Source organism: Beta vulgaris, chromosome 6 (assembly GCF_026745355.1).
Source record: "Beta vulgaris subsp. vulgaris cultivar EL10 chromosome 6, EL10.2, whole genome shotgun sequence".
In the NCBI taxonomy this organism is placed as follows: Eukaryota; Viridiplantae; Streptophyta; class Magnoliopsida; order Caryophyllales; family Amaranthaceae; genus Beta; species Beta vulgaris.
In genome coordinates this window covers 5,060,275-5,077,152 of record NC_079207.1, presented here as the reverse complement: position 1 = coordinate 5,077,152, position 16,878 = coordinate 5,060,275, and the positions used below count along the sequence as shown (strand labels likewise).

At 34.6% G+C, this 16,878-nt stretch overlaps 2 protein-coding genes across 4 annotated transcripts in view; both read right to left on the bottom strand.

The window, feature by feature from the left end:
- Positions 1-750: 750 nt before the first annotated feature.
- Positions 751-3,297, bottom strand: LOC109135313 (L10-interacting MYB domain-containing protein). 2 transcript variants are annotated; one of them, XM_057396035.1, is made up of 4 exons: positions 3,183-3,297; positions 1,552-1,905; positions 947-1,460; positions 751-911 (listed from the first exon to the last, which is right to left on the bottom strand). In XM_057396035.1, coding segments are annotated over exons 2-4 (870 nt in total). In that variant the 5' UTR covers positions 3,183-3,297; the 3' UTR covers positions 751-909. The 2 variants fall into 2 exon arrangements, with proteins under 2 accessions (XP_057252018.1, XP_048502112.2); XM_048646155.2 differs by having other exon boundaries at positions 751-1,460.
- A 4,958-nt stretch (positions 3,298-8,255) lies between these two features.
- The window catches only part of LOC104895311 (cell cycle checkpoint protein RAD17), a 9,841-nt gene continuing 1,218 nt past the window's right edge, over positions 8,256-16,878 (bottom strand). The window contains exons 2-13 of one of the 2 annotated variants that reach the window (XM_019250088.3): positions 16,599-16,878; positions 16,460-16,517; positions 15,924-16,009; positions 15,780-15,827; positions 15,181-15,237; positions 14,016-14,118; positions 12,942-13,249; positions 12,478-12,829; positions 11,429-11,554; positions 9,512-9,710; positions 9,340-9,400; positions 8,256-8,869 (exon numbers count right to left, since the gene is read on the bottom strand). In XM_019250088.3, coding sequence (XP_019105633.2) covers positions 8,639-8,869; positions 9,340-9,400; positions 9,512-9,710; positions 11,429-11,554; positions 12,478-12,829; positions 12,942-13,249; positions 14,016-14,118; positions 15,181-15,237; positions 15,780-15,827; positions 15,924-16,009; positions 16,460-16,517; positions 16,599-16,802 — 1,833 coding nt within the window. In that variant the 5' untranslated portion in view covers positions 16,803-16,878 and the 3' untranslated portion in view covers positions 8,256-8,638. Of the gene's footprint in view, positions 8,870-9,339; positions 9,401-9,489; positions 9,711-11,428; positions 11,555-12,477; positions 12,830-12,941; positions 13,250-14,015; positions 14,119-15,180; positions 15,238-15,779; positions 15,828-15,923; positions 16,010-16,459; positions 16,518-16,598 lie in introns of both variants that reach the window. The other variant, XM_019250089.3, reaches the window with a different exon arrangement.

The window sequence follows — 16,878 nt, the reverse complement described above, 5'->3', positions numbered from 1 at the left end:
GCAAAGAGAATCATATCTTAATTACAGTGAATCTGTCAGCTTTGCAATTTGCATCAATTTAAAATCAATTGATTAGTACTAACAAACTTAAAGACACTAACTTTTTTTCTGATGGAGCAGAACTTTGGGTATATCTCGTGAATGTGCATGTTCAATGCACTAAGCAAGCAAGCTAAGCACCGCCCACCTTTTTTTCAGTTATCCCCAATTATTCCTTCTAATAATAACAGTGAAAAGAATGAGGTAAAAGTTGGCTCTTACAAAAATCTATATGCCATTATGGATTTATGGTGTTGTGTCCTACATATGAGAAGATTGTTGGTGCTCGCCATTGCTCGGGGCCTATGCGTGGATGAGTGCGCGTTTTCACTTGAAGAATGCGTGCAGCGTACCCCTTCAGGCACACATACACATATATTATGCATGCACTAGACCGAGCATTCCATCCTGAGTGAACGGAATAATTTTGCCAAAATCGAATAACAAGTTTTCTCAGCTTACTTTGATAATACTTGTATTCATGCAAAGTTGGAAACTGTTGAGTGAGTTCTGGAAACAACGAACTGCTGAGAAAGGGAAACTGTCAAGTGTCAAGGACACACATATGACTATATGAGAATACCAAGCATCAAATAGGTGAATCTTATCCCCTATATCAGTATGAATGCAAGGCATTACATAAAATGAAGGTATACATTGTATGCCCTCTGTTTACGACTAGCTGTTGAAAGTTCTGTAAGAGAAATAAACTGTAGCTCTAATCAAACACTCGATCCTCTATTCTTCTTTGATCTACTTGGAAGTATCTAACACCTTGAATGATGAACAAAATCTAATGAACTCCTAGCTTTAGAAAGTCAATACCTATAATTTTTCTTAAATCTGTGCAAGTTTCAGCTACTAAACTTATTGTGTATCAGCAAGTTAACCTAACCCTAAGAACTAGAGGGTAATTTGCACTTACTCTGCAACCACATCAACCGCTTCTCAGCTTTCAGTGATAAGAACATCTCCCTTGCAATTGGATTATTGAAAAGATCAAGAGCAGCAAAGTAGACCTTTTCATCAATACCTTGCAACTCATCCAAAGCATCAACACATTTAGATATGGTAAATCTTTGACTGCATTGCTGAATTGCTTCTGCTCTCATTCTCGAAGCAGCTGCCATTTCGAAGATAGCATCAGCCATTGTATCTTCAAATCCCTTTCGTCCTCTCTTTCGGTTGACTGGATGAGGGGTATATACACATTTAGGTTTTTCTTGCTCATTTGTTACACAAGCCACTTCCTCTGATTCTGTTGAGCAGTCCTCTGTAACATTGCTCATCGGATCTAAAACTCCACCCTTTTCAGTGAATCCAATGGTGTTTTCATTTTTACCAGTTTCCGTGAACACTATGCACAATTGTTTATAGATTGGACATCCAGAAGCTCTCAACGTATCAGCATCAGGATGTTCCTGCTCATCAATATAGCAGACAAGTTAATCAAACCGATATCTCTAAGATGCGGAAAATTTTCCTTCAGTGAACTCTAAAGTGTGAAGCTACCTTTATGTACTGATCCCATACTTCATCATTGGCTTTAATAGCACCAGTGCTTTCATCCCAACAGAATTCTCCTTGATCAAGAAGCGACTTCACGGTGCAATACAACTTCTTCAAAACAGCACATCGATACTTAAGTTGTTCTTTATCCCATCTCAAACCAGTTCTGCTATAAAACTCATCACATATATACTTCCATTTGTTATTAAAAGTAATCTTTTGACTGTTCCTCTGCTGAATCTGGTCAGCCATCAGATCAACTAACACCTTGGTAAGAGATGATGTCCATTTTGCCCTTGCTGATTGTTCATGCTGCATGGACGATAGTCTTCCTGAGCGTGTAGACGGTCCAGACATCTAAAGTTTCAAAGAAAGGGTGCCAGGTCAAAAACCAGCACAAACAGCTTTGCGATTCACAACCAAGTTAAGAACATCAAACTATTGCCATAACAGAAACACTTCACAAGCTAAATCTTGTAGGGTACATTACTTTATGACATCAAAAAAACTAGGCCACCGGACTACTAATATATATTTAACACGCATTCGTTACAAGAATTATAGAATCGCAATCTATCTTCGCTTAATGGATAGATAACACCCATGCTTTAGCGCCAAGTGCAACAGCTCCAGTTGCAGCAATAAGCAGCGATTAATATTTCAAAGATGCACATTGACGCTTAACAAACAAGATCCTACATGGTAATATTATTCCTATATTTATATCAAGTAGTGTCAAAATTTTCTACCTAGAAGATATTTAACGAACGAATGAAGAATATTTTGAAAATTACCTGGGCGCAACCACTTAATAGGGTCCATTCCACGGCATTGAAACAACATAATTGTTACTAAAAAAACCCTAAGAATTGATGACTGTCTGAATGTACAGCTAAAAATCGACATGAATAATCCCAACCTTTACCAATCTCCTAAAAATAATCCTAACTTTGGGTTATTTTAGAATAATCCCAATTTTATATGGTACTTTCTCAAAATAATTCGAACTATTAATGTTTAATATATTACATATTTAAAACGGATTAGTGTATGCAAGAAAAGTGATAGTTTGGTTTATTTTGAGAAGATCCTCTTAAAAGTTAGGATTAGTCTAGAATAATTCAAAGTTGAGATTATTTTGATAACGTAGGTGAAAGTTGCGATTATTCGTGTCAATTTTTCCAAATATTAAGAGGAACAATGATTCATTTTGATTAACACAATAATTCATTTTGATTCACACAACTAAAAAGCTGATAATCAGGGATAAATGCAACAGAATTACTCGTAAGTCGTAAAAGCAATACATATGGTGTAGCACAAATTCGCAACATTTTCTAAACAGAGGATCAATACATACAATTCTTATAAATTTTCTTGTCGATTGACGATTACAATCAAAATCAAAACCCTTAACACAAAATGTAACCCCACAGGATGATGATAACAACGCATTAACCCGAGAAAAGAGTATGATCAGAAATTAACTAGTAGGATTCTCAATTCTTCGAATAATCATTGTTAAAACATTCGTCATAGTTTTCTTGTATAGAATTTAGCAGTAAAGAAAACTAGAAACGATTATGTAACTGAGAAAATTGAGGGAGATTAAGGAGTAATAGAAATAGACGAACCTAAGAAATTGGGTATGGAACCACACTGTTTGTTCTGTTCATCTGCTTATACCAAGCGAAAGATCAACTGAAACAGAAAGAGAAAAAGAGAAAGGGTTAAAATGTTAAATTGGTTTCTTTTATCAGATGAGGTAAAAAATAAAATAGGGTGAAAAGCTTAACTTTTGGGCGAGGGCCACAACAAATCTCTATTATATAAGGGAAGGGGAGCAATGGTGTCCTCTTTTGAAACGCCTATTTTGCCCCCCTTCCCTTTCTAAATTACAAAAGGAATGTCAAAATTAAAATCGACACCCAAAGAAAACTACCGAAAATAAATTTACAACACTCACTCACAAATCGCTTAAAAGAAGAAATTTTACAAATCACCCATACAATTGAGAAAATCACGCAAATCACTCAAATAATCGGAAACTTTATTAAAACTTAAAATTAACATACAAACTAAAACATCTAATAACCTAGAACGTCAATACATACAAAAACATTTACAAAATTTACTTACAAATCACTATTCTCAAGAACCATTCACAATTAATGGTGGGTCATGATAAAAAATAGAGTGTATTTTAGTGAAATCATAATTTAGAAGTTAGACAAGGAAAAAAATTATTTACTTTTTTATAGTGTTTCTATATATAATGAAATTTTACATATATTTGGACCTATTTTTTTCTATTATATAATAGCTATTAATTATCAAGGTAATTAAAAAGGTTTATGTAAAATATCATTCAAGAATTAAAGTACAACATATCTCTATTATATAACAGAAGGGGGGAGCTATAGTGTCCCCGAATGAAGAGACATTACCCCCTTCCCATTCTAAATTACAAATTCACTTACAAATCAAAGGGGCTTCAATTAAAAATATCAAAAATATAATTATAACAATCACTCACAAGTCAACTAAAATCATAAAATTGCATAATTTACGTTATGCAAATCACAAAATGAGGAAACTTTACAAAAACTTAAAAATTCACTTACAAACTACAACCTATGAAAAATTGACTTGAAATCAAAGTGTCTATTTTCTTTACAATTTATGAAGTATTGTACTTAATTCAAAAATCAACTAAAAAATTATAATATTAGAAATCATAAATAATTCAATAAATTTTCTATATTGTTCATAGAATTTAACTTTGAAAAGTAAAAAAAAAAAACATAAAGAATGGTGAGAGACTTGAGTGACAAAAACTAAACCAATCAAATTTTGCAACTAAAAACAATTATACTTCGTATGTCTAATTAATGTTGAAATTTTGACTCTTATGCCGAAGAAAATCGAGTTTCTGTTTTGAAAAAAAATTCAAGCACGCATCGCGTGCAAAAAATTCTAGTTGTAGCATAATATAACTACCGTCTCAATTTATAGTGCTTGTTTATCATTTGACATATGAATAAAGGAATTTATCATGTGCGGATTATCTCAAATATCTATAGTAATTGGAAAGATAAGTATTTGCATTGGAAAAAAGTGTTTGCATTGGAAAGTACAAATATAAAATGTGACTTTTCATATAAAAACTAGTTATTAGGTTCGTGCTATACTTCAGGTAAGAAAATTTTTCATTCATTAATATTGTACAATAATAGTACTAAATATCATTTGGTCTAGTGGTTTAGAGTTTAGTTTATGAATTTGAGGTCACTGTTCAAAACCTATATTATGCAATTTCTAATTTTTTTTAGAAAAAAACTCAAATGGACCCGATGCACACTAAACTTAGTGTGCGCCTGGTTGGTAAGATATTAACTTCATATGGTGAGTTCTGCAAAGATATAGTGAATTTATATATATAGTATATTTTATTAACGGAAAACATAATGTGAAATTATAGATATAATAGAGGAATTAATTAAAATATTTTAACATACAGGAAGATTTAAGTTGCGTATATATAATATACTATGACACGTGTTCTAACATATGAAATGATTGATACAGTGAGTGTTTGAATGATATAGTGAATTTCTGCTTGATATAGTGTGTGTTTGAATGATATAGTGAGTTTCTGCATGATATATAGTGTGTCTGAATGATATAATGAGTTTATATATGATATAGTGTGTCTGAATGATATAATGAGTTTAGGTATGATATAGTGTGTGTCTGAATGATATAGTGAGTTTCTGTATGATATTGTGTGTGTTTGAATGATATAGTGAGTGTGTCTGAATAATATAGTGAGTTTCTGCATGATATAGTGTAAGTCTAAATGATATAATGAGTTTCTACATAATATAGTGGTTTTCCGCATGATATAGTGGATTGTTTAGTAATGATACGTTGTTTTACCTGGTGCCCACTAATGTTAACGTGAACCGGGTCCACACAAGTTATATTGTTTTTTTAGTGTATGTTACATGAAATAAAATATTATTAAGGAGAGCGCCATGTATTACCGTTTTTTGTTTAGGAACATCTTTTAATATATTTATATAATCACAAATATTAAATGTAGGCCATATATATAGCTACAACTTTTCAGGTTAAAATGAGAAAATTATTAAGGCTCCGTTTGGTAGGCGTAAAACATTTTCAGTGTAAAATAGTTTTCATAGAAAACAATTTACAATGTAAAACACAATTTCAAAATTAGTTTTCCGTTGTTTGGTTCCATGTATAAAAAATGATAAAATGAAAGGAAAATGAAAGGGAAAGTAAGAAGGTAATGAGAGGAATGTACAAGAGAGATAAGGAAAACAGTTTTCTCTTCATTTTGAAGGGAAAATGGTTTTCCATCATTGTGAGAGTAATTTTAACCTAAGGAAAAATAGTTTTACACTCTTTTGCCAACCAAACAATGTAAAATTAAAAATAAAGGAAAACAATCGTCCAGAAAAACGTTTTATGCCCACCAAACGGAGCCTAAATGTAACGCAAAAAATCTAACTGCAGTCTAAGATCTTATTGGCAAGTTGGTTTACCTGTTACTCGATGTCACTTGGACAATGATATTCGATAGATGGGGGCTTGGAATGGAGTGGATGTAAATGGGGACGTATTTGGCAGCTATTAATATTGAGAGAATGTGTTAAGGAGTTTGATTAAATTAAGTTTTGCCAGCCAAAGCAATAATGCTTTATAGAAAATTTTCACTCCATACAAGTTTAGAAACAATGCTAAAATCCCACCTAGCAACAAGATACTTGACAAAGCTCACCCATTTCCATTGACATATTTTACTTTTTTTTTTATATATAGATGTTACATTTCCTTAAATGAAAATGTAATAATAGATGCTACATATTATAAATGAATCTTTTTTCATCATAAAGATTTTAAAATACTACTATAAAGTTGATGATCCTCCACTTCTCCTTTAAAATATCCATACTTTTTTCCTACCAAATGTTTTTTTTAAATAGTGGTCCCCTATATTTTTTTTCTCTATCCTTTTTAAATCCCCTTCTCTATTTAACATGTATAAAAAAACAGAAAAAGTATTTGACAAGACCCATGACATCATATTTAGAGGTGATCATTTTGGCCCGGCCCGCTGGCCCGGCCCGTTTTTGGGCCGGGTTTTGGGCAGAATTTTTCGGCCCGCGGGCCGGGCCCGGCCCGGTCGTTTTTTTTTTTTTTGGGCGGGCTTTGGGCAAGCTAAAAACGACTTTTTAGTCTATTTTTGGCCCGACCCGTTTTGGCCCGCAAAAGCCCGGCCCGAAATAGCGGGCTTTGGACACAAAAATTCGGCCCGGCCCGATCAATGGGTAAATTTTTTTGGCCGCGGCCCGGCCCGGCCCATGATCACCTCTAATCATATTCTAGAGCAATTTTCTCAAAGCCAAGCCTCACATCAACCCCAATTTATCCATTTTATGGGCATGGCTAAGAGGCTAATCTACCCATCTTACTTTCAGTTTAGTTTAATTCAACTCAGTTTAGTTCAGCTCTGGACAATACTTTTACTCTCACATATCACTATTCATTTCAGTTTAGTTCAGTTCAATTCAGTTTAGTTCAGTTCAATTCCGCTATTTTATGCCGAAGAGAACAAGCCCAAAGACATTTTCGTCATCATTTTCATGCAAACATGCCCAAGCACCCATATTCATCCTCTTTAAAGTAATTAAATCATATGACCTTCATTCCTTTTAATCTATATACTTTTCTTTTACCGTCGTTCTTTTTTAATAGTTACACTGTTACTTTATCTATATAAGGTAAAATTTTCAATCATTATTCCCCACTTTTATCTCTCTGTGATCCCTCACCAAATACATTAACCCACTTAAATCCCCCCACCTACCCCATTTTTTTTTCTCTATTTTTTTATTTACTTTTTGTACTTATTACTCTCCACTTTTCATAATTCCTCTCATCTCTCTCCTACTTTTTTACTTTTGCTTTGATTCTAATAAAAAGCAAAGTGTATAGATTATTTAGGAACGGAGATAGTACACAGCTATCTATCCTCATCAAGAAAAGAAGTCAAACGTTGTTAAAAAAAAAATTATTATCCCAAACCATCTATTATTACATTACAAAACATGCCATAAAATGTGAGGTAACCTAATAGAAAAAGCCTTTTGGATAATGGATTCTCTATTAACCAAAAAAAAAGAGTATAAGTTTATTTCCAAAAGTAAAATGGTAAGACTAAGCTAACAATAAATTTTAATTCTCATCTTACTCAAAATAAACAGTAAATTTGATTTGAGAGTAGAAAGCCGCTTCACCAAACAACCGATTTGGCGGGAAAAACAGGACAAAAACGTAATTCAAGTTAACGTCAATTGAGACTCGGGAAAGCCAGGGAAGTAAAATGAGGAAGATGCACAGAAGAACATCAATACTGCCTCTTCCTTCCACCATAAACTATTCAGTGATACAGTGAGCAACTAGGTTGCTCATAGACGGATATACGTGTGCAGTTTCGGGTACGGCATAGAAAACGGCAAGATTTTGAAATTTTAGGAAAGGGTACGCATACCCGTACATGATACATATCGTATTGGGTACGGGTGCGGGTACGAGTACATGACCTAAAAGAAAAGAAGTACCCATGCTACATGGGTGAGCAGTGATTATGTGACATCACCAAGATGAAGGCAGTAAAATGTTAAATGAATTTTCTGCACATTATGCAGCAAAAGTTGCAAAATTACATGCTGCCAATACCCATCTCAAAATGTCCAAAAATTGGCTACAATAAACATTCAAACCTAACCGTGATATTAAGAGCCATGAGACGGAACTATCGGATATAAACAACTCACCATTAAGAGACTCGCCATCAGTTCAACTGTTCAAGCTAAACTTTTACTATATACAGCCTACTAAATACAAAATCATTCCTTCACGATTTGCTTCCTCAAGAAATGGAACATATATTAACACTTAAGGAAGTACCATCATAGACGGAAATACTTCGCTTGAATTAGCAGTTTAGTATCTGATTAGAGATTGTGTCTCCACAAATACATTACCTCCAAGTTAGTAATTACCATTCTTCAATTTCGTCGTCGTTGAGCTCACTAGATTGATCTTGGGAATCCATCTGATCAAGTTCATCATCTTGTAGTAAGCTGTCGTTAACATCAGAACACTCAAAAGACAAAGATGCTCTATAACCAAGCCATTTAAGTGCCGGTCTATAGTCGGTGCAGATAGAAGTTACATTTGACAAGCCTAGACCATAACAATGGTCAAGCCTTTGCCTCTCCATCTCAAGCTGCCATGACAAATTTAAGAATTGATCAAAATCATTTACGGGAGTTGACGGCAATAGGTTTTATGCAGGACTTAGGTAACCAGAGAAGGGTCAAGAGACTAATTATTAACCGTTATATTTCATGAATTCTAAAATTAAAGAATTGTGAAAGGGAAGGAGAAAAGGGGGTTTTATCAAGAATATAAACAAGTGCTGTTCTATGCCTTCTACACTCTGAAGATAAACCCATAAAACAAAAGCGAATAGGGCCCACTTCAATGTACATAAAAGCCCTACTCTGTCAGCAAAAGACAGCAAATTAGGAGTAATAAGGTGCTAAATAGCTATTGAAAACATAGAAATGATTAGAAAATCAGATTCCAGCAGCGACTAAAAATAAACCATTGCATACGTTACCACAGCTTATAAAAATAATACCAGAGCTTGTGCTTCAAGTATACCATAACAAGACCAAGATGGATAAAACTCACCATATTACGCCTTGTTGATTTCTCTGCCTGCCAAAGCATAGGGCGGCGAATACAATGCCACCTATCATACAAAAGGGTCGGTTGGTACAGAATTAAGTAGATGTATGCACGGCAGTCTGCATGAAATATACTAAGAGGCTAAAGCAATACATGTACATGAATACATTTGCACCTGGAAGGGGCAGGATGAGCATTTCCAAAGAGCACTCCACGTGCAGCTACTGAGGCAGCGGCTGATTGTATAACATTCTCTGCTTCATAATTTCTAGCAGATGATCGATGAACTGAAGAAAGAAGGCAGTCAGCATCAGTCAAATATGACGCCACGATCCATGCATCTTCAATCGCCTCCTGGTGGAGAAAATCTAGAACTGCAGTAAAATGTGCAAAAACTGAGAACAATATCCATTTTGACCCAAAAAGATATGAGCAATATACATTTAATGCACAAATGAATTAGCTAATTGTTAAATTTGGTCGCTTGAAAATTTGAAGAGACTGACATTTGAGCAACTGTTTCACGCCAGAAACGTAGTGTAATTCACCATATACACTCTTAGCATTGCAAAATTCAGAACATCACATGAATTTTACACACGCATGTACGCAGAAATTCTTCCTGAGAATAAGCCATGTAGATAGTGAGGATTGAGTGTTACTTCCCGAGCTTCTTGGGAATTGGGATGCTATTCTACATCCTAAGCTGAAGCTAGGACAACCCTCACACATTATTTAGTAGAATAACGTTCTATTTTCAGAGAAAAGCAAGGTTTAATCCTTTATTAACATTAATTCTGCAATGAATATTAAACTAGTTTAACTAAGAGAGAGAGTTTGGTGGAAAGACTTCCCTGCCCCAGGTTCCAGACTTCAATCGTTTATTAAAACATCAGTTCTGCAATGAATATTAAACTAGTTTAACTAAGAGAGAGAGTTTGCATGGGAAGACTTCCCTGCCCCTGATTCCAGACTTCAAATTACCAACAAAAAGTCATGGAAAAGCCAGAACCAAGCAACACTGTAGTAAGCAGCTTAAATATGCAACTGTTCACTGATTGCATAGGTAAAGTCATATTTGACCTAAAGTTCACTGGATAAAAGATATGTCAGAGTAGTCATTGAAAGACACCTACATCTACGAAACCTAAAGTTTTTGCTTTTGTTTTCTGGTCTGACTATGCCGAAAAGAAGGAAAAGAAGCAGAAGAAAACTGCATTAACAAATTAAACACAATGGTCAATAAAATCTATCTTCTCTGAAATTTTCACCATCTATCCTAGCAAGTTACCCAACTTCAAACGCACGTTCATATTGACAACATCGGCATGCTATAATTTTATAGAAAGTGATATTTCATTACTGGTGCAAGATGAAACAAGCAGCATGTACTGAAAATTTCTCTGAATAGCTTCACCAATTTATACCTTGACAGACAAAATAGGCACTAGTTAGTCTTTAGAGCCCATAGCTTGGCATAACAAAAGCAAACACCTAAGGCTTACCTTTTGTCAACTTTATTTAGAAGTCACTTCTTGATCCCTTATGCATTTAGTAGTTTAAGAGTACCTCTATATCTTGGTGTCAATGTCAATATGCAGCAGAGCAAAAGAAAGTAATAGAAAGCAACAGGAGAAATTCTATTGCTTAATTGAATTGCACACATGGACACAAATCAACCTGAACCTGTTCTTCTTGAAGCCCAGTAATACAACAAGTAGAATGAAGAAACAGAATGCCAAAAATAAGAAAGAAGAATTTGAGCAAGTAAAAGAAAGGGAATCAAATGTAAATTAACATGGCTAGGGGCCCAAATTCACATAAGCATACTGAAATTTGTCACCGCAAAAGACAAACCTGCATATTTTCAAATAGCAACTCATCTTTAGATATCCCAAAAGCACTTTTGCTTTTTCAGCAAGGGATGAAAGATTAAATATTTATGAAGGTGGAGCGAAGAAGCTAAAATATTTGATAGATATGGAGCTGATCAGCTGATCATGCATGAACATCTAATTGTTTCAAAAGAACTTAACAAATAACAATAGCCACAAAGTAAATAAGCGCTTATTCTTTAGGAAGATAAAGGCACCATTTTCATGTAGAAATTCAGCCACTGGCCTTGCTTGCCCATATGCTTGACAAAGAACCTTTTCTGGGGAATCCATCTTCAAAGGTAATCTTGTAAACCCTTCTTTCAAACAAAATCCATCTTCACCTGCACATCACAAACATTGTGAAGGCATTAGGAAATGAATTGATTTGCCATAAACAGCAAAAAGAGATGATCAATAATAATCCTTTCTCCTTTGATCCAATTTTGTCAAAAAAGGGTAGTGGGGATGGGGTGGAGTGGATAGTAAAAAAATATAGCACGGCTGAGAATAGGGATGTAAAGAGATGCTTATAGAGAAGCTATAAAGTAAACACATAGAGCAACAACATGGTGCCCTTCAGAAAAAGATTTCCCCAAGCCTCTAAAAGAAGCTCCAGCCCTATGTGGGGTAATGAGGGTAATATATATGCAATTTTACCCCTGTAAAGGCTGCAATAACTCGGGGGGTGGGGGAGGTGTTGGCTACTTCAAAATGGATAAGAAATGCAGCCAGTTCAATGAGCCATGTAGCTTTTGTCCACTGTACATATCAAAAAGACAATAGAATTTCCTCCATTTGAAGTGAATGTGTGAAAAGGTGAACCCGTAGATACTGGAAAAAGATAAAAGAATCCCGAATGAGATAATAGGTTTTATAGTGATACCTCATAAACGACATTATGATTTTGAAAAGATGAACAAGCACAATTACACTAAGACGCTGCTGGCAAATTATCATTCTTGAGCTAAGAGAGTTGAAGTCCATAGAATATCATTGACAATACTACTCAGATCGATGTAACCCAGACCCCAGTAATCCTTTGCACGATCCCACCCCACAGCTCAACCCAGAGAAAAGGGAGAAAAAAGAACAAGGAATAAACATTAAAAAAAAGAGGTCTCGGACAGTCAAATTCACTACTCAACTCAACCACCAATTAAGAATAAACTCATGTAGATTGCTCCTTATCATCACAGTTGTACACCATACTTTCAGCAATTTTAATAGGCAAACAATCACAACTTCAGAAATTATCGATCCTCACCATGTGACATGGAACATTCAATGCCTCTTTTATTGTGTAAAAATTTCCCAAGGGCATGAAACAAAGACAGTGTCTGATCCCTGCCAAAAGCAAGAGAAGATCCAGCATCCTCTGGACTGTGATCTTGTGATTTAGCTTCTATATCAGGGGTACATTCCTCAGAAAATGTAAGCACCTTTTTGTCCTGTCTAAGACAAGCATATTGCAAAGTCGTGATAGCATGTCTGATATCACCTCCACTTGCATTCGCTATTAAATCTAACTGCTCACAACTTGTGTCGCACTTTTCTTGTTTACATATTCTAGAAAGCACCTTTTTAATTGAATTCACTGTTATTGGATTGAAGGCCATCTGAAAATTAGCAGAAATAGTGTAAACTATTTATGATTTGCACTGAAAATAATCTTCCCAACCCATTGCCCTCTTCACCCAGAAAAGAAAAATACAGTTGAGGAACAGCAACCTTACAGGCCCCAGCACTCTCTAGAGATGATGAAAGTTCTTCCCAATAGCGCATGCTGGAATCAGCAGAGTCAGCTGCACTATAATCAGTTATCAAGATCACTGTTGGAATTTGTACTGATTTAACAAGAGGTTGCAAGCAATTGAGAAGTCTTCCTTGAGCAATCCTTCCATTTGCTACAGGAAGATCTTCAATTAAGAGCATCATGGGTTGCCTTGACCCGGTAAATGATGATGAAAGCATCCCATACTTCCTAGCTCGCTCCACAAAATTCTCGAACTCATCCAACTTAGATATGTAACGCATCCCTAGAGGCAGATTAATAACTTGTTATGCTAAACTATAGGGAAAAAGATGCAGCAGTGCAATAATTATAAAACAATATATGCAAGAAGATTTTTAACGAATTCTTAACTATTTTTGAAAAAAGACTAACCCCTGCTTGGCTCAATACCAATGCAAAAGAACAGCAACTAGCTTTAACAACTAAAATTATCCTCTGTCAATGGATAAATCAATATTTCTCTGTTTTTAAGAACTACACAATTTTGACTTTTGCCAATGCCAACATTTTGACCATTAAAAAAGCAAGAAATAACCACACAATGAATTATCTCCTAAAATTATGTGTAAATAGTATTCTAGACACAGGGAGTATCAATAAATAAAATTATGAAAAATATATATTGCGATGAATCTATAAAATCCCACGTGATTATATTTTTCTTAACACATAAATCACCAACAATGGTCAAAGTGGAGTACATGAATAGTGCAAAAGTACAAAGTATATAGATTTTAAACAAAGACAGCGGGCATATAATTCAACCAAGAACTCAGCTAGCATGTCATCAATCTTAAATTTACGTTAAATAGTTCTTTTATAATTCTGGCACCCACTCCTAAAATAAATAAAATTGTACTGTAGTATATTTATGAATATGTGTGGTGAACCATCAGCAACACGTAGAAACATTCAGTGATGTTATAGAAAGAACAGAAAAGATCATTGAAGTGGTTAAACCTCTGGTATGACTATTTTTGGATAGATGACAGACTTAAGCAGGGAGATACCTGTATTCAAGTTATGAACATGTTCCTGCCAAATTGTAGGAGTAGGTGTATTCCATTCACAAACTTCCGCTCTAAAATGAGATGCAACAACACGAACAGTTGCCTACTCACAAAATTAGCCGATCAGCACATGATCAAATAAATTTTTTGGCATCTGATTCCACAGCTAATCCATAAGTTATTGAAGAGGTAAGCGTGAGTACATCCACAGCACGATGAAGCAATAGTAGTGAACTACTGACAAACAATAGATGTAAAGTGAACTCAACTTTTCGATTAAGCTAACACAGAATATCCTATTATAGTAGCATGTAAAGACGCCCATCTACTTTCAGAAAAATAATGTTTCAAAATTCCATGATATCGAGAATCAATAGTTCAAAGAGAAGTAAGAACAGGTAGCCCCAAAAAGTTTCCAAATAACATGCACTTCAGATGGCACTTAATAGTGCTCCCTCCGTTTCACAATATAAGGCACGCAAGATGTTCGAGGTCGAACTTTGACCGTTAATTACTTTCAATTTATGTTGATAAAAAATTTTAAAAAATAATATTATTATAGTATTTTTCAAGACAAATTCAACAGTATAATTTTTATTTATCGTATTTGAGAGATATTTGTGGTTAAAGCAAATTTTTGTAAAGCGTGAATGCCTTATATTTTGAAATAGAGGGAGTATATGACAAGATTTCTTTCTTTAATTTGTTCCTTTATCAAGGCCTTCCATAATCTACAACTCCAACTGTGGGAGCACGGACAACATAGACCCACAATCCACCTATATCACACCATGCAGTTTACAATCATGTAAAGAATGAACTTGAAGAAAGAAATTTGCAATATCTATCAACTAAAACTGAATACTTCTTCAGAGATTTGTGTTTCATTGATGATCATGAAGTAACCAAAACGAGTTATGGCGGGGAAAAAAGCAATAAATGGAAGGCAAACTCTATCAGATAATCAGACACTGTCACAATAAATTTATGTGAGCATTTTTACACAAGATTAATATAAATCAAACAACTCTATAATGACACCTAAAAATTACTATTATAAGTTTTCACATCTCGCAACTATAATATGTGGCTGCTAGATTTTAATGCACGCTAGTAAATAGGAGGGAATAGCCGGATAGGTAAACGAGGTAGAGAAAGTACATACAGATTTTCCAGTTCCAGCTTGGCCAGTGATGAGGAGAACATAGTTTTGGGATCCTTGCTGCAATTCAAATTAAAAAGTTAACTACACCCACTTCTCAAACAAAAGACGGACAATGAGACAAACCACAAAGTAGGGCACGTCAGAAAAAGGATCTAATGCAGTTCTTCATAACTAAGCTATCCTCATGGTCCACAGGGTTGTGGACAAATATTGAACTCAAAAATTGATCTCACTATCTAGTTAAATAAATAAAGATAGTAGAAATTTTTATTTTTCCCTCAATAAAAAATTGCAACCAATATACTCCCTCCGTCCGGAAATTATGGTCACATTATTACCGTAATTTAAACTCGTAATATGAAGATCTGGATGGAGGTAGTATAAGACAGAAGTCGAAAATTGAAGAATTGATGGTGACTATTTGAGCAAAAGAAACTAGTCAACTATAGAGGAAAACAAATTAAAATTCTTATAGATTGAATAAAGTATAGCATTGGAATTTCTTCGCAGCAATAAGACTAGCATGTATTAATCCATTAACAGACACAGCGGAACAAGTGATGCAACATCACAAAAGCTTTCACCAAGCACCGATTCACCTTTGAAATCATCAGCTTTTCCTCAAACCACAATCTAACTTCTTCCACCTGCAAACCAAGGTCAGAAGAATGAGCAACAACAAATATTAGGGGGAAGAAAAGCTTGGGATTAAGACATATTAGTAGTTAATAAACAAGGTTTACCTTCTTTTTATGAACAGCTAGCTCCTCTAAAGAACGTGGTCTATACTTATCAACCCACGACTCCGTTCCGCCAAGCCTCTTCGAATCTGATAAACATTCCTTCTTAATGATAGAAAATAAAGAAGCACAAACATTCTAGTATATAGCATAATCCACAAAGCAACTATTAGAAATTTTAAGGCTCCATTTGTTTTGAAGGAAAAGGACGTTCCTCATTTTCCCAAACATTTTCTCCACTCTCTCATTCCCAAATCCCAACATCTCCATTTTCCCCTTCTTAAGTTCTTAGCTTAATTGTTTTCCATCAAACCAAACAAAGGAAAACTAATATGCATTTGCATTTTACACCAGAAAACGTATTCCATCAAACCAAACAAAGCCTTAGTATCTTTAATTCTTTATCAGCCAATTTCATATTTTCATTGTGTTATTCCAGATTATCATGTTGTGAAGACTAACGAGTGGACTAAACACAAACTTAAAATATAAAAAATATTTTTTAAAAAAAATAGAACAAATAAATGAGCAAAGCATACCAGTAGATACCTTAAACCCAGCAAAATCATCAGCCAAACCTCCAGAGAGAAATTTGCACTGCATTTTAATACAAAAGGTGAAATTAAATTCGAAAAAATTGCAAACAAAAAACAGCAAAGTGAATGAAATGAAATTCACCTCGTCGAAATTGGAGAACAATTGGGCGGAAGAGGAGAGAGAATGAGAAAGACGCGCCTTCTTCTTAGTCGATTTAGCGGCAGAAGTTGTCGATTTCGAATTTCTACTATTCAACTTTGAAATTGACGAGGAACGAGTTCTAACAGCAGAGAAATCGTCGTCGTCTGATGACACAACGACAATTGCATTGCTTCTTTTTCTCATTGCAATTAAAATCCTTAACAAAATTTTGCTTGATAAAGTAGTTGATGAAGATATCAACAAATACGAGTCAATAACG

Bases quoted from the DNA above. Each gene is read 5' to 3' on its own strand.
- LOC109135313 (XM_048646155.2), bottom strand. From the start codon at position 1,905: ATGTCTGGACCGTCTACACGCTCAGGAAGACTATCGTCCATGCAGCAT. The intron at 1,461-1,551 runs GTAGCTTCACAC...ATTGATGAGCAG, and splicing joins TATGGGATCAGTACATAAAG to GAACATCCTGATGCTGATAC.